The sequence below is a fragment of the Eretmochelys imbricata genome, chromosome 10 (genome assembly GCF_965152235.1).
Source record: "Eretmochelys imbricata isolate rEreImb1 chromosome 10, rEreImb1.hap1, whole genome shotgun sequence".
In the NCBI taxonomy this organism is placed as follows: domain Eukaryota; kingdom Metazoa; phylum Chordata; order Testudines; family Cheloniidae; genus Eretmochelys; species Eretmochelys imbricata.
The window spans coordinates 58,929,141-58,953,240 of record NC_135581.1 but is presented as its reverse complement, the minus strand read 5'-3'; the positions used below and the strand labels follow the sequence as shown (position 1 = coordinate 58,953,240).

The window sequence follows — 24,100 nt, the reverse complement described above, 5'->3', positions numbered from 1 at the left end:
TCTTTGAACTAGAGTGTAAGTTAATAGAAAAAATATAACACAAAAAGGTTAGTTTGAAGAATTGTTGCTGTACATTCTTCTCTCTTCTTTCCTTCCATATTCTTTCCACTCAGCGAAGCGTGGTTTATGTAAAGAACTGAAGAGTCACAATGACATTTGGAAGATAGAGAGTAGGATAGTGAGATCATCAATGTAACTTGTAATAAACTCTTCAAAGCAATCAATATCCGTACTGAAAGATGCTGTATTTTTGTTACTCGCATGTTGGTTATAACTATTACTGAAACTCTTTTTTTAAAAGTCATCTGCTGTAACTGCAAGCAATCCACACCTTCTTATGTTAAAAAAAACTCCAGGCACCCAACAAAAAACCCAACCTTATATTATTCTACAAAAAGACTGTGTTAATTTTGTTTTAAACTGTGTCACTGTAGACTGACTGTAGAGTGCTGCGTTATATTTCTATAAGTGAGTGTAAATTGTTAGGGCATGAGATGTTTTATTGTATAGCTAGCTACACAAGATACAGCATAATCCTGAAATTATAGGAGAAGCTCCTCTCAGAAGAAGCCTCCGTATAATAGGTTTTATATTTAAAAAAACCAAACTTCAGAACAATCAAATGTGTTTCTCTCTCTCTCTCTCATTTTTTTTTGTGTTGAGTGAGAGGTACAAATAAGCCTTTCATTCAGTGAAATAGGTATGTTGGCCATTCAGTTCCTTGTAGACAAGAATTCATATAGCACTTGGCATCCTTTTTGAGAGTCTCATCAGAAAGGCTGAGGACTGAATGAGCATGGAGACTAAATTATCCTCTCACTCGTATTAGTGGTCCTCCAAATCAGTTCTGAGGTCTGTGGGTAAGGCAGTATGCGAATTCTTTCATTACTGTTGCCCATGCTGTAGTTGGAGACATAAAACATTGGATTCTAGGGATGTCAATCCAGTGAAACACTGTCACATTCCGGGGTGCAATCCAGACCAGTGAGAGGTTGTGTCACTGTCTGCTCCATAACCTTGGATGCCTCACAATGTTTTGCTGTTGAAGCTCCCAACTTGGGCTGCTCACAAATGATCTTCCAGCGTGTAGGTCCATGTATAGTTGCAGCCCTGGTCCAGCAGCACTCCCTGTCCCGAATTTTCCCAAATTCTGCAATATCCAGTCCGGTCCTGGACAGTTCAGATACTAATGTTCATTTCTCCTGTACAGAGTCAATATTCAACAGTTTGTTCCTTTAAATGGAGTTACCAAAAAGTTCAGTTTAAACACAGCGCTGGATTGATTTAAAAAATAAAACACCATTTATTAACACAAGAAGATAGGATTTTAAGTGAATTCAAACATAAGAAATAGCTAGAAATGGTTACAGGCAAATAAAAGTGAAAATGCGCATCTAAAAGTCCAAAACTTAATCTAGCAAGTTTTGGTTCAAGGCTTTGTTCAAGGTGGCTTTTCTCACCCACAGTCTTCCAGGATCATGACGACTGACCCTTTCTTTGGTCAGGATCTCTCCCAGAGGCCCAAATATGCTGGTGCCTTTGTCATCTCAGGTGAAAGAGAGAGAACTTGGGGTTCTCACCCCTTTCTTTTATAGTCCAGTGAATGTTTGAAGTGGATTCTTCCGCAGGTTACCCTTCAAAGTAAAGTTTATTCAAGCAGTAAAGAAGGTGACAGGTGAAGGAGGACTCCATGCTTTTTCTTCCCCTAGGTGTGTGTGCTGAAATCCAAATTGTTCTGTTTCCTGCCATCTCCTCCCCCTGCTCTCTTGCCAGCCCTGTTTACTATTTATATGTAAATTGAGGTGAACCCACATTCCTTTGTTTAGAATAGGCCTGTTTGACAACTTTTGCCTAGGCAGGGCTGTCTTGTTTTGAACATGTGGTAATAACATTACACAGGGGGATTTCATAACTTTAATTATAATGTTGCTACATACATTTCCCCATGATATCATTGACCAGTGAGTCATGAGTTTTCAAAGGATACCTCACAAGGCATATTTTGTACAAAGATTATTACAGTCGTGTGTTGGGTGTGAATACAGGGGTGCTTAGTGTCACACACTGGCATATAGCACACTGCATATTGAATGCTTCCAATTGGTGTGCAGATAACTATCTTAGTAGCACAGTAAAATGTATGGCCTGTAATTATCCAGCCTTCTCTCATTTGGCCTTTCCAACAGGAAAATAGCTCTGTAAATAATCTATAACCTGGTAATGCTCCATCATTGAGCTAAGAGCTTCGTGCTAACTATACCTTTTAATGGGACTGTGTAAGCTTAAGTGAGAGAATGTAATGAAACACAGAACACAGTTAGGAAAGAAAACTCTCCTCAAGAGATGGACCTCTTACTATATATGTATGGGGCTATAGCAAGGGTGGCCAACCTGAGCCTGAGAAGGAGCCAGAATTTACCAATGTACATTTCCAAAGAGCCACAGTAATACATCAGCAGCCCTCATCAGCATCCTCCTGCCTCCCCCTCCCACCCCACCCCCCGAGGTTCCCACACAACGGCAGGCCCACCGATCAGCACCTTCCCCTCCCAATCATCTGTTTTGTGGTGTGCATGAGGCTCTGGGTGGGGGAGCGAGTGCACGGCAGGCTCAGGTGATGGGGCGGGAAGAGGTGGAGGGGGGGCAGGGCCTGTGGCAGAGCCCGGGGTTGAGCAGTGAGCACCCCCCGGCACATTGGAAAGTTGGCGCCTGTAGCCCCAGCCCCAGAGTTGGTGCCTATAGAAGGGGGCCGCATATTAACTTCTGAAGAGCCGCAGGTGGCTGCGGAGCCACAGGCTGGCTACCCCTGGGATATAGTTTAATATATACAATAGTAATTATACCATGAATATAATATTGCCATCAAAGTGCCTTAGTGCCAGAGCAAGGGGCATATGAAAGCATCAATAAACTGTAGTGATGGTAAAAAAAGCAAATAAACCTGATGGAAATAGTTACCAGAGACATAATCATCCACAAAGCTATAGGACAATTGGCTAAGAAAAAGAGAATTAAGTTAAAAATCCAATTTGTATTATTACTACAGTGAAACCTGTACGCGGAAGGGTATTTTCATATCCAAGAACTCTGATCCAAAGTTATTTACTTGGTGCCATCTTGTGGATGAAATAAAAATTACTGTACTAAGCACATAGTACTGTACTACCTACTTCCTCTCATCCTGGTTTTTAAGAACTTGTTTTTAAAGTCGTAGCAGAAGTGTAGCCCATTTACTGACATTACTGTTACAAAGAAATGTACTATAAATTGTGCCACCTGCGTTCTTGTTTCAGATGCGTCTTATGGAAGAGGATTTACGGGGCAACCAGAGAGCCCAGGATGAGGCAATTACAAAAACTCAGCTGCTGGAACAGACTGTGAAAGGCTTGGAATATGAACTGGAAGCCAAAAATCACTTGAAAAGTGATCGGGCGAGACAAATGAAACTAATGGAGGTAAAAGGAGCTTTTGGATGAGGGGTTCTTTGGATGCTCGGTGTTTATGTATAGTACATTTTTTGCTAGAGATGATTGGAAACGCTTAATTTTTTTTACTGTGGCTGTGCTTTGGAAGCAACAAACTAATCTGATCTCATCTGATGGAAAAATCATTCAGCACATCTGATAGGGCGTATTATGTTCTGAATGGTAGTTACTTTGAGAGCTCTTTCAATACTTTCCTTTCTTTTTCTCATGTGACAAATGGAAGTTCTTACCAGTTACCTCTGTCGTTCTCCTTAATTCATCAGGCATGAAAATCAGAAAGTTTTAACTCCTAGGCACTTAAGACCTGATCCACTCCCAATGAAATCAGTGTGAGTCTTCGCATTATCTTCAGTGGGCATGGGCACCGAATTAGGCCCTCATCTTGCTTTTGTAAATGGCCTCTTATATAGCTGTGAACAAATTAAAATTAATTTCTAATTTCTAAAGAAAACCCTCTGTTGTAGCACCTCTAGAGTATTTCTAGAAATAATATTATTGTTAAATTGTTTGTTTAATATTATATATCTGCAATTTCTTATGCTCATAGAATTACTGCAAGTGTCCCTGACCAATGAATATTTAATAATAGGTTATTGGAAACTGAATAAATTGTAAAAAGCATTTTTGCATAATTCAGCTTGTAATACGCTTGCAATGTTCCTTCCCAATGGAATTTCTCAGACAATTTTTTCAGTTTATTCAATTTGTTACTGCAGTAAAAAGAGAAATCATGTTCAAACTGGAAGCTAGCTATTGAACAGCACTGAAGAAAGCTGTGTTCTGAAGTTTTAAATAATGAAGTTAATAGCAAACAGACTATTAAACTCTTGTCGGCTTTTCTAGTACAATACAGATACTTTTTCCTGAGTTCTCTGCAAATTGTCACAGGGGCTGCACTTTTCAAACATCTCTCTGCCATGTTACTTACGTATGTAAGTACGTACATACATACATACCTATGAGTGTGTGTGTGTGTGTGTATATATATATATATATTATCTTCAGACAAATCAAGCCCTTGCAGTCCTAAAGAGAAATGCTCAGTAGCGTTGTAAAGAGGATGAAGGCTTAATCCATTGAACTACTTTTGTTTTTTCATTTAGGACAAGATGTCCCAGTTGGAACTGGAGCTTGATGAAGAAAGAAACAATTCAGATTTGTTGTCTGAAAGGATTAGTAGGTGCAGAGAACAGGTACTTGACCAGTGAACAAAGTTTACTTTGCCCAACCGTAATGTTGTGATGAGGAAGAAGAGAGTCACAAATAACATTAATACATTAAATATCAGTCTTCAAGTTAGATGCTCATTGCATTGCATGCAAGCCAGATAGTAATTATGTTCAACAACAATAGAGCTTTCAATACAAGAATCTCTTAGTCTCTTATGAATATTAATGAATTTAGTTTCACAACACCCTTGAGATAAGTAGTAGTATTTCCCATTTTACACAGGGGAAAACTGAAACAATGAGTTTTAGTTTCCTAGTTCATCTATGAAGTCTGTCAGAACCATGGATAGAACCTTGATCTTCTGACTTCTGTTCATGTTTTCTAACCCCAAAACCATCTTTCCTTCAGCAGTACACACACTTTATTACACCTGTCCTGTGGAGCAGATAGTATATCGTGTTAGACTGTCATACACAGCAAACAGAAATTGACTTATGCCACAAAATTCTTACATAGTTTTCAAACTTTTCACAAACTTCTGGATTGTTCAGATTTGGTTGGTTAAGCCAGTTACAAAGATATAGATGATATGTGAAATTCTGATCTGCTTTTCAGACAACATGCATATCACAGCAATTTGAATGTGGTGTTATGTTCATGCCATTTTTTAGATGTTAGTTTCAAAATGGTAAGTAGTTACAGTGGGGTAGAGCTTTTTATTTATGGTTTACACTAAACAGAATACCTATCAATACTGTGCTTTATTTTATTGGAATTAGTTGTGCAATGAATTATGAATGAGACAACTTATTTATTACACACAGAGACAGATTTCCAAAGAAATCCTCTAAAATTCCAGATGCAATTTGTCTGTCATTTTTTTTGCAGGCATAATAATTCCTGGCCTGGGTTTTTGTGCATGCAAGAAATTTACCTGTGTGCACAAACTGCATGTATGCACACAAACTAGGTAGACAGACATCATACAGCTTGCACACAAGTCTGAGTTTTAGTCAATCAAATGTTTGGCTATAAAAAAGTATAATTTTGCAAAACAATAATTTTGAAAAGCTTGAAGCCATTCTGAAAATTTCCCTCAAAGTTTAGAAATAACACTAAGGCTGTAAAATCTAAAAAGCAAGAAAAAGTTAAATCATAATTCTAGCCTTCACATATGTCATGCCAATGGCAGCAAGTGAAGTAAGAATAAATTGCTTTTATTGACTTACCATTATCTTGACAGAGGGCTACATTTGAGGAAGGCAGTGTGGCCTAGCACAGAAAGCACTGAACTGAGACTCAGGAGACCTGGGCCTTATTCCCAGCTCTGCCACTGGCCTGCTGGCTAACCTTGGGCAAATCACTTCAACACATTGTGCCTCAGTTTCTCGGTCTGTAAAATGGGGATAATGATACTGCCCTTACGTGTAAAGCACCTGAAATCTACTGATGAAAATTGCTATATAAGAACTGGGCATTATTATTTATTTATTTATTTATTTATTATATTTTACCAGGGCCATCCCTAGGGGGATGCAGGGCCCTGGACATGGGCGCCGAGTTTCTATCTCTGCCCAGGCCCTGTCCCCACTCCACCCCTTTCCCCAAGACCACACCTCTGCAATCCTTCTTGCCTGCCCAGTTCCACCCCCTCCCCCGAGCATGCTGCACCCTCACTCCTCTCCCCTTACCTCCTGCGCCTCCAGACATGGCGAAACAGCTGATCGGTGGTAGGCGCTGATTGGCGGGGCCTGCCGGTGGGAAGGAGATGCTGGGTGGGAGGGGAAGGTTGGGGCCCCATCCCCACTCCATCCCTTCCCCCAAACCCCCACCCCTGCCCGCCCACCTCCTCACAAAGTGCGGGACCCCACAAAGCGTGGGGCCTGGGGCGGTCGCCCCGATTTGTCTGATTATTTAAGTACCTCAGTGTGGAGTTTCCTTGAAATCATGGAGACTACTTGCAGAGTCAGATACTGCTCAGTGGAATACATATAATATTGTTTTAATTTCTTTTGATTTCTAAGGAAAAGCCTTGTTGAGATTGGAGTAGCTTCAATTTCAGTGGGAGAGACAGGCAATAAAATCCTGCTTTCCATGTCTTTTCACTGAAATAGTATCTCCCACTGAGATAGCTGAAGTGCCTTAAAATGAGTTAAGCCTCAAACTGGTTTTGTGTGTCCTTGAAACCCCACTGCATCCTGTTAGTAATTTGTTGGGACTAAGGTTTCTCAGACTCTTATTGGATTTCGGTAGCGTCTTTTTATCATTATTTCACTGAGATCGTACAGGCTCAGAATCAGTGTGTGTGAGATGCTCTCATTATCTGCAGTGATTAAGAATGTAAAGGACCCATTATAATTTGTAATCATGTCATTGTTTAATTAGGAAGCTTTGAATGCTGGAGTCCATGCATGTGCTGCAAGTCTGTGCTGAAACAACCTTAGCCAAATCTGCATTAGTGGGCACTTCAGTAATTTAATTTAGTAGCTAAATGGAAACCTAAAATACAGATGGGTAACTAGAATGTCACATAACAGGCAAAAGTGTTTGTGTTGAGATCCAGAGTTTCTCATTTCACGCATGAGTTACAAAGGTTGTTTTGTTTTGAGTTTATGCCATAGTGGGCTAAGTTGTCAATACTGAAGAGTATTTCAGGGTCTGCTAAGCATCTATAATGACGTGAGAAATGATAATGGATTTGTTCTGGTAATATCTGTGGTCTGTAAATGTCCTTTTTATTATGAATGTGTTATCTTAATATGCTGATAATGAAGACTAATATTCCAGTGTATAGTAAAAACACATTAAAATGACTGGTTAACTTTTATCTCAAGTTAAACAGTTAAATAAACATTGTCAAGTTTAACAGGTCAAAAATTTCACTTGCAATTAAAATTTATCTCACCATCTTTTTTATTTCAATAATGCCCTGAATCTGAGATAGGGCTGCAGAAGACACTGATTAGTCTCTATCCCCCTCCCCTGCCTCAACTCAAGATTGCAACAGAGTGAAATCTCAGTTTCTTAGATTGGTCACCTACTCATAAAAAATATCTAGCTGCCACTTCAGAGATGCATGTGATGCAAGCATGTCACATTGTCTTGCTACTCTGCTGTGTGAGCACTGAAACACACAGGAATTCTGTTCTTTAGTCACAATCTGCCTGCATGTACACAAGATGGGAATGTGCTTGTGCGCAATGCGTTAAGTGATCTCTATCCACTTCCCAATGGGCAAATATCTCGGTTGCTAAAACCTCCTCCATATGTGGCACTAACTTGGCACAATTCTTGTTGGTTTCATGGAAGAGGTCAAAGATTTGAATGAGCATGAGCACTGAACTACCCTGCAGCCCCTCAAGGTGACCCCTCTGATTCAGAAATGAGGGATCTCAGCAGATCAGTGAGGGAATGCTTGCACATTATACTCCTGGGGTAATTCTATGCCTAAAAATTCTGTGCACAATATTTTAAAATTCTGCATATTTTATTTGTCAAAATAGCACAATATAATCAGGCTGGTTTCAATTATTTTGGTAATTTATTGCAAAATACATGTCAGCAAGTATGTCTGTAACAATACAGACAACAACAAAAATGTTAGGAAATGTGTTCTGACAAATAGATTCCTTATTAGGAATATTAATACAGAACTTTCAGTAATAATTCATTTAAACTACAATACAGAAACTTATTTCCCACACCTCTCAGAAGCCGTGTAAAGGCTTGGGGGAGTCAGGGTAATGGAGGACCTGAAGGGAGGGAAGTAATTGTTGGGAAGGAGCCTGGAAGTGAACCTGGAGGGTTGTTAGGTGTGGATGGGAGAAGTATGGAACAGTTTTTTTATGGGGGAGCGGGTCATTAGGGAATTGAGGAACCTCCCACGTGCACACCCTGGAATACCCCTAGCCTCTCCTATTTAGGCAGGCACTTCTGCCCCTGTCCCTGTGTATCCTTGCACCCCCCACTCAGTCTCCCGCTCCCCTCTGTCCCCTTGTGGCCCTGCATCCTCACTCCCATTCAATTCCTGGCTCAGTGCTGTCCCCGCCCACTAGCTCCTGAGCTCCTGCCCCACTCTCTCTCCCCCCAACCCACAAGCCCTTCTGATCCCCAGTCTATGTGACTGCCGCAGCAACCCCATGTGCCCTGCTTTGTCCATCCCCCCCATATCGTCTGTCTCCACACCTGCCTCTGTCCACAATTACTCTGATGATAGGCTTACAGCGTTACGTTTGTGACAGTCTGTATGTTGTATCCTGTTCCCCCTTCCTTCATCTGCCTTTTATCTTCTAGGTTGTAAACTCTTCCAAGTAGGGACTGTCTTTTAGTATGTGTTTCTATAGAACCTGGTGCAGTGGTGGCTGCCTCTAGTTGAGAGTTTTTGGGAGCACCACAATACAACTAATAAGTGTGTGTGGAAATGGTTTCTTTAGTGATATGGACTTAATATCAGCCCTCCATAAAAATTTGATTTGGAGTAACTTCAGATTGTTGAAGAGGTTTATTTTTCCTGAACTGGATCAACCATACACCATCAATTTCTACTATGAATCCTGAATATGACAAATTGTACCTTCAGAGAAGATCCATTTCCTGTGCAAAATACATGCAGTTACCAGAAATAACTGAAAGGAATACTTGAGCTCAAAGTATTGGATCACTGCAAAGTAGAAATCTTATCTTGGTTAGTCCTCTGCATAGACTCGCACTACCAGTGTCAGTTTCTCGAAGGATCAAAAGCTAAAATGTTTGTTCATTAATTGAAAAGCAAATGATAGGCCTGAATCCAAACTCCTCTTCCAAAGAGCTCCAAACCTTGGGGAACTTTGCATTCAGACATTACTTTCATGGCTGGGCCTAACTAAAACCTGATCTGAACAGCTTTGAGTATTGGGGAACATAGGATCAGGATACAAATGTTATGGATCTGGCCCATCTTGCATTTTTATCTGTGATAAAGTGCTACTAATTATGTTAAAAGTAAAGACTTTACCAAACACAAGAGGGAGGAGGGAGCAGTCCTGCTGCCTTTTGAAGTCAAGGGGAGGAGGATTGGGCCCAAAGATTTTAGTATACAGCATTTTTGTCAGCAAAGAAAGGAAATTATTTGGGCTACTTTGTTTTTGCTAACATAATGGAAACACGTTTGACATGGCTTCACCAATCTTTGTGCACACACAAAAAATACAAACCTGAATCTATTGACATCAGAGTTGTTTCCAGTAACTGTGAGAGTGAGCCCAGTTTCCATGGCAATGGCAGAGTAAATCTGGAAGGATAAAGTTGCATTGGCTGTGTCCTTCACTTCCTTTTGGTAGAATAGTCCCAATGGATTGCTGTGCATCTGCTCCTTAGTTGGCATCAGGTGTGCAAAGCTAGTAAGTGAAAATGTAGAAATGGAAGTTTCTTTTCAATGATGGATGACCATTTTTATTAGCTTTCTTAGCTGTCTTTGTTGTTGTTGAGTCAGCTGCTTGAGAACTGTACATGTACAGTAGGTTAATATACATTTTTTTCACTTTTCCTTGCTCAAGAAATGTAGGCTTTGTACCCAGTGGGAGATGGTAAACAATGGTGATAGCATCTAAAAGGTTATTAGAAATCAAATTACTTTTCACTAAACTCAAACTCCGCAGCTGCTTCTAATCCTAAAGCTGGCACTAATTGCTGTTATGTCTAATACAGCTTTGTAGAATCTGATACTATTACTTCTTACAATGCTTTCTTTTTAGCTTTCTCTAAATCCAGCTGTGATAACTGTTGCAGTTAGCTGCACAGTTAGTTTATTCTTTTAATGTAATTAGAATATATTATATATGTTTAAAAAGGTAGAATCTGAGCACAAAGCACTGCATGCTACAAACCTACAGTAAATTTTAACTGCTGTGTTGTCTTTCAGAGCACAATTTTCGGGGTATTGTTTTTCCTTTGCATTTAGTGTTGTGTATTTGTTAATGATAAGTACAGGGAGACAACTGGGAGCTGGTCTACAACAGGATTTGCACCCTGTTGTTCCTCTTTTTATGGTAATTTGTGTGTAATTCCTGCTTGAGGTCCACTCTAATCAGACTGTATTCTTCTCCTCTCCCTTTCTTTTTTGTGACGCTACTTTTACTATGAAACTTCAAGCAGTCGCAGAAATTATCTTGGCGATATAATAATCATCCTTTAAATACTTCCCTAATTTAAGACCTGGTGATGGTTCTGCACAGTTGTCATGGCCTCTGAGCACAGTAAGAGCACAATAGTGCTTTAGTGTGTGGAGCTACATTATGGCCCATTAAACAAGTTCTAATATCTAACAAAAACCCTTTCTCTAGTTAACAGTTGCGTTTTTAATTAGTCACTCATTTTACTTCAGATCTTGCTTTATTTTCCTGTGCCTATTTGCATCACTGAAGCAATTATAGCAGAATGAATAATTTCTTCATGACCCTGACAATAGGGCTTTTTCTGATATACTAACAAGTGGATAGATGATCTACTAACAAGGTTTTTCGCAGGAGTGGGTGGGTGAGATTCTGTGGACTGCGTTGTGCAGGAGGTCGGACTAGATGATCATAATGGTCCCTTCTGACCTTAGTATCTATGAATCTATGATGTAAACATAGGTGCTGAAACTATGGGTGCTGGGGGTGCAACCCTGGCTTGAAGTGGTTTCCATCATATATCGGATTTACAGTTTGGTTCAATGGCTCTCAGCATCCCCGGATTTAAAGATCAGGAATGGTGATACACACAATGATCATGCACATTTGTGTATCAAAACAAACTTTAAGAAAGCTTTGCAACTCACTCTCAGAGCCATCCCTTGGATATGATGAATCAGGGTGACCGCTCCAAGCACCGCGCTTTGAGGGACGCTGCTGGCTGGTGTGATTGGCTGGCAATCAGTCTCGGAAGTGATGGATTCGTCACTTCCGTCCCAGGTCCTGCACCCCCCTAGGGACGGCCCTGCTCACTCTGTTTAGTCATCCTTTTGTGGGGGCATTAAAATTACTCCTAATGTTAGGCTGAGGATGTTTTTGAAATCCCTAGTTAACCTAGATACTCCTGTGTCATCTTGAATTTTTTGGGGGGGGCTTATAACTGCCTCCTTAAAGATATCTTCATAAAGCATAGAAGGGTAAAGTACTAAAACAATCTTTCATTAAATCTTAACTGAGCAAATGTTTGTTTACTGTCTTTAAAGAAGGGAAAAAACCACCTCCGAGGTATTATTGCACCTCCAGGCCTATAGGCAACAATTAGTTCCATAAGAACTCCATTTAGCTGTTGCCAGAATGGAGCCATGTGCTAACGTTTTTAGTCCAGTAACTAATATGACCTTAGTGTTCAGGAATGTCTCTGCTGTTGTGAAATGCCACTTGGATAAAACACGTACAACTGCATGCAATTCCATTGCTGTTTGTATTTATATAAAACTTATAGGAACAACTTTTCAACGTGTGATTAGTTAAAGCTATGATTTTTAAGGTGATAATTTGGTGAAAGTGACCCAGGATAAACTGTTCTATGTGCGCTGCTTGTTTAACTGTCACAGTCTCAACTTTGTTTATTTCATTTGTATGTAAGATTCCCTGATGGTTACATAAAGGTTTTTGTAAGATAACTCTGTTACAGATTTATTTGAAGTGAAAGTTAGTTAGTATGTTTACTCAGCCTGAGTTAATACATAACTATAGTAGTTTAGAAAACAGAGTCGACGTGGGGAGGAGTATGCGGGGTCACGTGCCCCCTAAATTTGTTGCTTGGCTTGGACTGAGCATGCTCAGTAACATTGCTGAAGCCATCTGCCCTCACTCTGCCTTCCCTCCTGCCCATCAGTAGGCTTGGGTCGACTCTGGTGGAAAATAGAGTGGTCACTACTGAAAGCTTCACAAAAGTCTTCACAAGTACTGTAATTGGTGCTATCATGGTATTCAATGTATCCCCTAGATGATATTCTTTACACTAGGTACTATCTAGGATATAGCATAAATACTGTAAATACATGAACTACTTGCAAAGGCATTTGTAATGATTTTGATGGCAACCCCAGAAGGAGCAGGGGCAGAAGGGAATTTGGGCATCACTGCCTTGTTGCACTGATATGGTTGTAGCTCAGTAACGGCTCCCATATTGGTTTTCTTCTAAGGGTGAAGTTGTATGGTTCCCAGCAGCTGTTATATTTCTTTGATCTTCACAAGAATTTTCCAGTGGAAACAAGTACTTAGATAAAACAGAGGAATGGTATAGCCCTATATTAATTCTTTATTGATAGGGGTGTTTTATCAGCTGAAGTATGGAAGGTGTCAGTCTTTTTTGTCCAGAGTTATAGTTGTAACAGCTATTCAATATGCCACTTATGGAAAGGGGAATTTCATACTTCTGAATAAATAAATAATATAGATGCTGAATCACTGAACTGAAGTTTCTAGCTTTTCTTTTTATAATAGATTGAACAAATGAGGAACGAACTACTTCAAGAAAGAGCTACAAGACAAGATTTGGAGTGTGACAAGATTTCATTGGAAAGACAGGTAATGGTTGCAGCCATACCACCTCAATGTGTGATCCCTACAAATCTCACAAGCTGAGCACGGTCATGGTACATTTGTGCCTTGATTGGAAGCATTCAAGTGGCATCTGAGGGCTGTGGGCAGTAGTCCTGGTGATTCACTAGTTTATGTGACCTCAGCTTAGTGAGCTTGATGTACCTACCATCTCTAGATGAGATAAGACGAAAGTGAGTTACAGACCACTTGTCAATAAAGATCCCAAGGCAAGTTTCATAAGAGTAAAGATATTGTTCCCATTATTCTGGCTGAATTTCAACTCTGTAATTACGTTCTTCATCACTGATTTCCCCTGCAATTTCAATTAAATACATTTGTCACTTTTATTTCCTAACCCACTGTACTGTACAGTGCTCTGTAGTTTTATCAGCTCCTATTTTCATCTCGGAGATGGCAGTATTTCAGTGATGGGGAAGGAATCCCTATACCGTATACAGTCTGTCTATATGTTTTGGGATGAAAGACATTATAAATAATAAATATAACAATTGTTTTTGTACAATTATTAGTTTCAGAAAAATGAACTACCCAATTATATTGATTGGTTTTAAGACTAATGTAGGGAAAACGCAGTAAAATGTCAAAAATACTGTCAACTAGCCTAGATCTAAAAAGTTCATCAGATTTTGAGGGAGAAATCTTCCAAACTCTAAATACAATTTTAGAGTTCTGCATACCATTACCAAATTAATAATTTTAAGCAGTCACAGTTTTGCTCTGATATTTACTTCTGCAGAAATAATAACAACAATACTCCAGAAAAATAGCATTCTTCTGAAATAAAAAGAACTGTTACCTTCTGTTGCCTAAATTTTTATCTTATACAATGGGAAGTATTTTAAAATTATTTAATAATGTCTGTGAAACAGTTATCATGCTCTCCCTTGCAGACAGATAATCTTCCATTTTTATTGTGCCTTTCATCCTGGTGGATTACAAAGCAATTTACAGACAGACATATGCTAGGAACTGCTGACACACAGCCCACACTGTGGTCGAACATGTCAAGTATTATTTAACAGGACCACTTGATAGTTTAGGATAAAAGGAGATGAACAATACTTTATCCACTTGCAATAAAAGAGGTATTTAGATAGGTAGAATGTAACTACCAGAATTAGATCGGGGCAGGATTCCAAAGTTCATGCCCATAGTCTTACAAAAAGTGCGATGGAACGGTTTCACCCCATTTTAGAGCCTGATCCTGCAATGCTGACTCATCTGAGTCAGCCATGACAACGTAATGCTAGACATCACCTCAGTAATAAGTTTAAAGGAAAGAGTGCCGCCTACTGATAAATCAGGAGTTGGGTTTTCCCCGCAGATCCTCCAGTTACAGGCTGATTTATCCCACTATAGCCCAGTAAATTATAACTTAAGAGAGTTGAGAAGTTCACAGCTTGAGGTAACATAACTCAAAACTTTTTTTTCAATATTATCCTACTCTTCATATAAGCTTCTCACTGCTATTTGATTTTTAACTTTCTTTTGTAATGATTGAGGGGCTCTTTAAGAGAACTCTGACATAAGTTTATTAAGTTGAAACTTTAAAAATGTTACGCATGTGTCTTAAATGAACACTGTCTGTACATTTTCATGCAAACAATGTACTAGAGTATAACTTCAGTCTCTTGCTGATTGGTGTATTTTGAAACTCATAAAACCATACTCAGTGTCATAGCTTCTACTTGTTATATGCAGTGTTGCTGTAGCTCTGTCAGTCCCAGGATATTAGAGAGTCAAGATGGGTGAGGTAATATCCTTTGTTGGACCAACTTCTGTTGCTGAGAGAGACAAGCTTTCAAAAGCTTAAAAGATATTACCTCACCCACTGTGTTTCTCTGATAGCTTCTAATTGTACATTTATTTTATACTGCTGATGGTAGAGAGTCTGTTTTTTAAGAGATCAGAGATTTCCCTATGGCATCACGTGGCGAGTAATGGATTGTTAAAGTGAGAGAGGATACATAAATCTATGGAGAGTTTCTAGTGACCACATGATAACTTAGAATGAAACTTGAGTGACTTATCTCTCACGACTGATTATATACTTTTTTAAATGTGTGGGTCCTAGGAGGGAAAAGGAAACCTCATTGAAAACCTAGATGAACTTCTTTTGATTAAAAAGTCTTCTGTTTTCCTTGAAGTTAGTTAATATGTATGAGTCCGCTTATGGATTGTTCGGAATATAATGATCTGGTATATGAATATAATACAGTGACTTGTCTTTTAGTTTACTGTGCAGTATTTTTCATCATGCATATTATAGTTGAGATGAAAAAATAACAATAGACTGTAGATTGTACCACAAATATGATAAATCACAGCATCATAGAAATGTAGGGCTGGAAGGGACCTCAAGAAGTTATCAAGTCTAGCACCTTGTGCTGAAGGAGGATTAAGGAAACCCAGACGCTCCCTGACAGGTTTGTCCATCCGGTTATTAAAAACCTCCAATGATGGGGGTTCCACAACCTCCCTTGGAAGCCTATTCCAGAGTTTAACAATGTACTAGAGTATAACTTCTAGTTATACTTATAACTTGTAGTTAGAAAGTTTTTTCCAAATATCTAACATAAATCTCCCTTGCTGCAGATGTCTTGTCCTACCTTTAGTGGACATGGAGAACAATTCATCAATGTCCTCTTTATAACAGCCATTAATATATTTGAAAACTGTTATCAGGTCCCCACTCAGTCTTGTTTTCTCAGGAAAAACAGGCCTAGTTTTTTAACCTTTCCTCATAGATCAGCTTTTCTAAACCTTTTATTGTTTTTGTTGCTTTCCCCTGAGCTCTCTCCAATTTGTCCACATCTTTCTTAAAGCATGGCTTCCGGAATTGGACAGAGTGCTCCAGCTGAGGCCTCACCAGTGCCAGGTATAGTGGGACAGTTACCACACTCCTGTTAGTACACCTAAGAGACAAGGTGGGTGAGGGAATACCTTTTATTGGACCAACTTCTGCTGGTGAAGGAGACAAGCTTTCAAGCTCTGTGTAAACGTGAAAGCTTGTCTCTTTCACCTGCACAAGTTGATCCAATAAAAGGTATTCCCTCACCCACTCGAATATCCTGGAACTAATACAGCTACAACAACATTGCACCCAAGAATGACATTAGCCAACTGCATCACATTGTTTACTCCTGTTCAACTTGTCATCCACTATAACCCGCAGATCCTTTTCAACAGTACTACCACCTGGCCAGTTGTTCCCCATTTTGTAGGTGTACATTTGATTTTTCCTTCCCAAGTGAACTACTTTGCATTTGTCTTTTATTGAATTTCATCTTATTGATTTCTGACAAGTTATCTTGCTTGTTTTTCTCTTCTGCTCAAAACATCAAATTTGATTAGTTTACATTAGGTTCTGCCTGGAATATTTAATTTAAAAAGTAGTTTTCGATTTTAGGAAAAAATCACCCAAGCCAGGAACCTTCTTTGTTTTGTGCACCCATAACTTAACTTAAATTCCATGTGGGTTACCTGCTTAACCCAATCCCACAAGGAAAAAGCTACAGTGCCTGAGTGATTTACACCTGCAAAGGAATTGCATGGCCAAATCACAGACCTTTTAAAAGTAAGAATTGAAGTATTAAGAATGGAAACATTGTCAGATCCTTGCCCACAACAGTGGCGCTGGACACAGCTATAATAGTGCTCACACGTATGTGACACCTTTTATTATATATGCAGCAGCCGGCCATAGAGGTGTTCAGAATTTAAGACAAAACAATTTATAATGTAACTTAAAATAATTCCAATGTGATATAGGAAATATTGAGCTATGTACAGAACAGTGAATGGAGGGGGTCACAAGCTAGAAAACTCAGAGCAACTGCCAAACTTTCCAAAGGTTTTGGGGACTTCAAGCTAAGGAATCCAGTTCAGGCCTGTTTCTAATTCTTAATCTTGATTAAATTCTCCAAAGAGTAACTTTGAAACACAAAGATGGGTTAGCTAGGGGTTACAAGCCTCCCCACAAAGATTTCACTGGATGACTTTTTTTGGACAAATGTAATACTCTTTTTGCTTACTCACTGGATGTAAAAGCACCTTAGCCCCTGTGTTTCTCTGCATGGACTTGTTTTGTATTGAGCAATGCTTATGTTCGTTAATATGCCGATGCTGATTTTATTTTTTTTAATAATAATAATCTATGTTCTAATTCTAGAACAAAGATTTGAAGAGCCGAATCCTTCACCTTGAAGGTTCTTATAGGTCCAGTAAAGAAGGACTTGTTGCTCAAATGGAAGCAAGGATCACTGAGCTAGAGGGACGGCTAGAAAATGAAGAGAGGTAAAATAAACTAAATCCAGAGGCTGGAAAGTATGTGTGTACATAGACGGGTGGCATTGTGCTAATTTAGTGTGACTTGGAAGCTTGTGTGGTCTCCAGGCCTATGACTGCAAAAAATTTTCACAAGCACTGAATTTGCATGACATTTTATTTAAAAGCAAGCATTTAACATGTTCTTTTTAATTGCTACATCAATACAAAATCAATATGGGAATTGCTATATAACCCCTAACACTGGGTTGCCATCCTAGTAGCGTTAGACATATCTCTTATTTTATCAATAGCTGCCATCAGTTATAGTCACAGAAATGCCAGCTATAATTAAACGTTTCCATTTGCAGATGCATTTCAGCATTTATTTTTGGTGAGAAGTGCTTCTTACCTTCTGAATTTTCTCAGTACGGCATTGAGAAAATAAGTATATTTTTCCTTAAGTATTCATGCTTTGAATAAAATGTCAATATGTTTCATAGAATCAGTACATCAAAGCAGATGCCATTAGTATTTATTTTTCACTTACAATATCACGAGGGCATGGGCTCAGAAGACTTTGGAATGATTCCAGCTGCCATTTCTACATGTCTGTGTTTTTTAGGGATCGGGCTAATCTCCAGCTAAGCAATCGCAGACTTGAACGGAAAGTGAAGGAACTAATGTTGGAAGTAGATGATGAACATCTCTCACTGACTGACCAAAAGGACCAGGTAGACAGAAAGATTTATACATAAACAGTCTGTTATTTCTGTAAATATAAATTACCGTGCATTGTATAGACAAGGATATTTAATGTTTAGAATACAGATAAATGTTTGATTATTATTTTTGTGAACTGATTTTACAAGATTATTTTATTCCCAATGCCATTGTGTTCCTCAGCCTACTAGCAATAAGTGGGGAAATGTGACGTTTTAGGCTTCTCCTAAGACATCAGTAAAACGAAGGCATTTCATGTACAGATTACTAGCAGTGCTGTAGTCTTTGTTTATTTTTGAAATTTCATTGAACACTAGAAAGTGTCATCAACCAGAAGCAAATGCATGCATTAGAAAGCAATATATGTTGTCCCCTACAAAAAAAAAATCCTCTCGAAAGAAAGAAGCTTTTTAGATTTTTTTAAAATAAGCATATTCTGCAATTTGTAGTAGCAATGTGCATTACTGTTTCATGTGACTTTTCCTGATTCCCTGCTTACAGCATTGTTTCTTTTAGTAAAATGGGTCAAATAGTCTTTATTCCGCCTAGTGAACAAGCAGATTACACTTTCAAAATGTTTGCTGTGGCAACAGTCATTCAGTCTTTACTTTTAAAGTAATTTTTATGTATCCAAATATATATAACAAAATATAAAGTCTGTTAGTTTAAGCTACACTATGTATGCAGCGTAGTTGTACCCATGTCATTCCTAGGATATTAGAGGGGCAAGGTGGGTTAGGTAATATCTTTTATTGGACTAAGTTTGAAAGTTTGTGTGTCTCACCAACAGAAGTTGGTTCAATAAAAGATATTACCTCGCCCACCTTATCTAGCTTAAACTATGACACGCCAGTAACTCCAGGCTCAGGTTTTTTTTCTTTATTGAACACTGGATTCTACCACTGCATTGGTCTATACTATTATACATCCTCACAGTAGCTAGGAGGTATCTGTTTTGTTCTTTTCAATTTCAAAAACTACGTTTACCATTACTTGATTGGTTTCAAAGACTAATGCTGACTTTCAGCTGCTGCCCAGGTATGGTTCTGCAATATCATGACATTGGCCAAGCTGAGACTTCATTTCCCAGTTCATAGATTCTGGGAGAACAGAATTCCTTTATCAAAATATTCCTCTAATCAACTGCTGTTTAAATATTTCAGTTGAGTTTGCGTTTGAAAGCAATGAAACGTCAGGTTGAAGAAGCTGAAGAAGAAATAGACAGACTGGAAAGTGCCAAAAAGAAACTTCAGAGGGAGTTAGAAGAGCAAATGGACATGAATGATCAGTTGCAAGGACAACTTAATGCTATAAAGAAGGAATTAAGGTGGGATTTCTTATAAAAGCAGATACCTAGAACAGACCCACACATCACCAAATGTACACTTCAGTGCAGTTCTCACAGAATACTTATCAATGTCTTATAGGAGCATTGAGAATTCGTGCAAAAATTAAAGGCCTTTGTACATTACCCTTGTAAGTCATCATTTCCCCAACTTTCTTTCATGCTTAACTTGGCTCACATAATCTTAGCCTGCGAACAATGCTTTTCTTTGTCAAATTTCATTTTAAATTATACCCTAGGAGCGTAAAACCAGGGACTCTGTGGTTCCAGATGGTTGTCTATGCATGCGTTGCTCAAAACCAATTCTGTACTTATAAAACAACTGGAAAATGCTAATCTGTTACTGCTCCAGCCCATCAGACTGGGACTGCCCTCTGACAGTTTAGGATCTTTGCTGCCTCAGATGCAGAGCTGGCAGCAACGCTCCTGCAATACCTCCTCTGGAAATTCCCTCCCTCCCGGCCCTGGTAGGTGCTCCAGTTGTCAGCCCAGTTTACCAGGCTCTCTGAGCAGAGCTGGTGAGGCAGGGGAACAAGGGCCCATTGTCAGAGAACAGAATAACTGTATTTCATTGCAGAGATAAACTTACTTATGATAATTGAAGGGAATAGGTCTTCTGTGTTTAATTGTAAAAGTGTTTTTTTTATCAGAGCCATTGCTGGAGGGGCCTGGGTGCAAAGTTTGGAGTTTCTCCTGGCTGTTGTACGTTAACTAAAAGGCCCTGAAAAAACATTCTAATCTTGGGGGAGATTTAGGAAAAGATCAAATTTAGACGTTTCCTCTGCTAAAGTTAATAAAAAGATAGTTACTATGTAGGGGAGAGTGTGTGTGTGTGTATATATATATATATATATATATACACACACATAGCATGTGGGTATAGGTATGTGTATAGGATGTGTTATGGTGTATTATAAAGTTTTTATCAACATGAGTTGGGGGTGGGTGAAATTTCAGGAATGTTGTTCAGCCCTCCCCATCCTGTATTCTGTGTAAACTACATATGCTAGAGGAAACATTTCAAAGTGATGGATATTTGAAGCTTTTGAGAGGTTTGGAAATGTCTGAATAAGTGCCAGCTGTGGTAAATTAGTATACAGGTGAGGTGTTCAAATATGCATGATAAATTGTGGAGCTATGTGGTAAATGAATTTATTACATGGGTTTCATTCCACACATGTATGTATGTATGTATGTATGTAAGCTATTATATAGATAGCGGTTTGGGGTATTTAGATGCTTTTGAAAATCCTACCCTAAATAATTTAGGAGAATAAATCCCTGTGACTTACTTAAAGTAACACAGGCACTAATCCCAACCAGAATTAATATAATCAGTGCTACTATGTTAGTTTTGCAGAGTACATGTACATGTTACACATACATCCATATGGTGTCGCTGTATAGACATGTATATATTTTTGTTGTAGCAGACGGAAGAAGTCACCAAGTAAAGTGTTTACTGATCTTGATGATGGCGATGATGAAGATGAAGATGATGATTTCAGTACAGATGGAGAGAGCCTTTATGAAGCACCTTCAGGATATAAATCCTCAAAAGACAATGATACAAAAAGCTAAAACTGACTCAAACCTGTGATTCTGTGAAACTAATTTAGGCTGATCTGTTATCAAGGACCTGCAGATTCCAAGATGCAAAAGACTAAACAGAATTGAGATCTGAAGATCTTTACATCTGTATTGTGCCATTTTCATATTTAGATCTTCTTTGTGTGACAAAGAAAACAGAAAGCGAGATTGCATTATAAAACATCTAGAAATATGGCATGTACCTGTTACCTTTGAGAAAACATTTATAACTGGGATGATGTTTCAAATCAGAAATGTGATTTTGCTAAAATTCTTTTTAAATTAAGTAAACCGAAATGAGAGCCATCTGAAAGTCATTGAACACTACTTTATTTGAGGTTGTTGCTAAAGGTTTTTTTCCTGGAATTTAAGAAACCATAGTGCAGAAGATTATTTAAGAATTGTAAGTAGGAGAAACTGATGTATAGAATGTAAATATTTTAAACTAGACCTTTTTGTTAACTACTCTAGTGCCACTTTGTAAAGCTTCAAAAATTTTATAGATCAGTTTCATATGAAAAGTACTTAAATCTATTTTGAACATTATGCATTTTAACTAAAAAAAGAAACAAATACATTTTAATAATACATGTATTAGGGGAGCAGATTCATTGTTTTCCAGGCAAGAAACACAGTTGAATTTTAAATTCAGTATAAATTTTACTATATGTCATCTACAAATTAGAGATGAGATGCTGGCTTGCATGATTAAACCCCTAAAATCCAAATCCTGTTTATTGACTTCAAAGAGACCATCACTTGTGTATGGTGAGCAAGAGTTGGTCTTAGGGTTATAGGAATCTTTTGTCTACAAAGCCAAATTAGTAGGGAATACTGAGAACAATTTTAGTTATTTCTTGCAACATCTTTTCCCAAAGATAGCTCATTGCTGCCAGGTGCAGAGCACTCTGGGCCTTATCAGCAAAACACTTTAAGCAACTGGTTTACCTGAGGCCCGTGAGCACTCCCATTGCTTTTGGTAAGATTACTCATGCGCTGCAAGTTAAGCATGTTCTTAAGTGCTTTGATTAACTGGTCCTAGAGTGCTCTGTACCTAGCAGGATGAAGCCCAGGTTTGAGGAAAAGTTAATATTTAACATATACCCTGTAATCTGATTTTATATTTCTATCTTTAATGCCTGTTCATAACATTTTGCAGTCTCCAGGAATATATGCAGTTTATGGCACTTTGGAGATTATCTTAATCAGTCCTGTAAAGAAACTTTGAAAAACATGCATTGGAAATTTGTGGGTTTTATTTGAAACTTTTTACAGTTGATTACTAAATGTATTATCACCTGTATAATTTGTATTGTGCCTCCTCCCTGCTTTGCTCTTTTGCAAATTTAGCATCTTTGGAAATCTGTTGCCAAATAATTTTGATAATAAGCCATAGCTAAATCCTATCTGATTAGCAACTTCTTTCAAACAATATTTAAGAAAGCACTTCTCTGCTGCATCAACCAAATAACCATTTATTCTGATGTAGTTATAAACTATTAGAACCTGGAGGTGTTAACATTTTCCTTTTACTCCTGCAGACTTACCTACAGAAGAAGTTAAGCTTGGCAGTTCTGAAAGTGAAGCAGCTGGTTTTTTTTGTTTTTTTTAAAAAGTATGTAAACAGCCATCCTGACAAGGAAATATCACATCTCTTCTAATGTGGTTACATAGAAACAAAACAATTAAAGCCCCAATCCTGCCATTTACAATGTGAGGGTACAGCAATCCATTCCCTTGTTGTAAATTGTAGGGTCAGAGCCCATATCATCATCATCTTATATATGATTTCAATAGCACCTGACATTTATAGGAAATAAGTTACTACTATGATCCAGATTACGTTATCTCTGAAATGTGTATACGCTTTCCAGTTAATTAGTTTTCTGGTTTATATAAATTAATCCCTTTTCAGTGATCTCCTTTGTACTACTTCAGTAATGTTAAAAAAAAATCTGGAAAATCTGTGCTATGCTGTATTGACAATCATCCGATAACCTCTTGTGATTTATTTTTTGTTTTATTTTATATTTTAACATGGATTTAACTGTAAACAGCTGATAATTTTCAGTTCTGTTTCAGCACTCTTATCTTAATGTTCATAAATTACTATTCTTTCAAGCCACTGAGAAAAGATCAATTAACATTGCAGCTACCTCCAGGTACACTAAACTGTAAAAGAAAAATCATTTAAAATAAACTGTATCAGCCAAATGCATTCATTTCTACTTTTTATGTTGAATTCTCTTTGATTTGGTGTTTGAACTGCATACTGCAGAATGCATGTATTTAAAATATGTTAAGGAAAAATTGTCCTGGAAATATTATTGTTATAAGTAAGTTTCTATATTTCCTTCCACTTGGAAAGGTACATTTAATCCAGAACATTCTGTTTTACAAGAAGATAGAAAATCTTATAAAAAGCTTATAAAAATAATATAGAGGAAAGACCCATATTTGTTGTAAACTCTAATAAAGGTATAGATTAAATTAATACTGCCCTTATCCATACAGTTAGGTCTCGTAATAATTGGGCCTACAACTTTATCCTAATTATAGTCTAAATTAAAGGAAGTGAGTGAAAGTTTATTAACTGTCACAATAACCTCTAACAATAGATATGGGTGGGAAATGGTGCAAAAGGGAGTCAGAGTGAATTAGTCCAAACAAAGAGGCCTACTAATATAATTCAAGGCCTGTGTTAAGATCATATCTGGTAAACTAATGAAATGTGGGATCAGAAATCAACGGACCAAAAATGGTGTGTCATAATTTAGGCCTAATTGGTGAACAAAATAACGAGGGGATGAGCAATTCCAACCCTAACCCTAACCTTTTTGGAATCCTAAAAATAAAAGAAAAAAGATTAGAAGCAGCAGAAGAAGCTGTTTTGCCAACAACCGCTGCAGCAACCTTTGTCATCATGCCTGCCACCCACACCATCTCCTGGGACCCAAGGGTCT

General features: G+C 38.2%; 1 protein-coding gene across 1 annotated transcript in view; it reads left to right on the top strand.

Annotated features, from left to right (window-relative positions):
- The window catches only part of CGNL1 (cingulin like 1), a 70,603-nt gene extending 47,299 nt beyond the window's left edge, over nucleotides 1-23,304 (top strand). Inside the window, exons 12-18 of the mRNA XM_077828320.1 lie at nucleotides 3,294-3,455; nucleotides 4,589-4,678; nucleotides 13,094-13,177; nucleotides 17,385-17,509; nucleotides 18,105-18,213; nucleotides 19,366-19,529; nucleotides 20,978-23,304. Coding sequence (XP_077684446.1) covers nucleotides 3,294-3,455; nucleotides 4,589-4,678; nucleotides 13,094-13,177; nucleotides 17,385-17,509; nucleotides 18,105-18,213; nucleotides 19,366-19,529; nucleotides 20,978-21,128 — 885 coding nt within the window. The 3' untranslated portion in view covers nucleotides 21,129-23,304. The remainder of the gene's footprint in view (nucleotides 1-3,293; nucleotides 3,456-4,588; nucleotides 4,679-13,093; nucleotides 13,178-17,384; nucleotides 17,510-18,104; nucleotides 18,214-19,365; nucleotides 19,530-20,977) is intronic.
- Nucleotides 23,305-24,100: the final 796 nt, after the last annotated feature.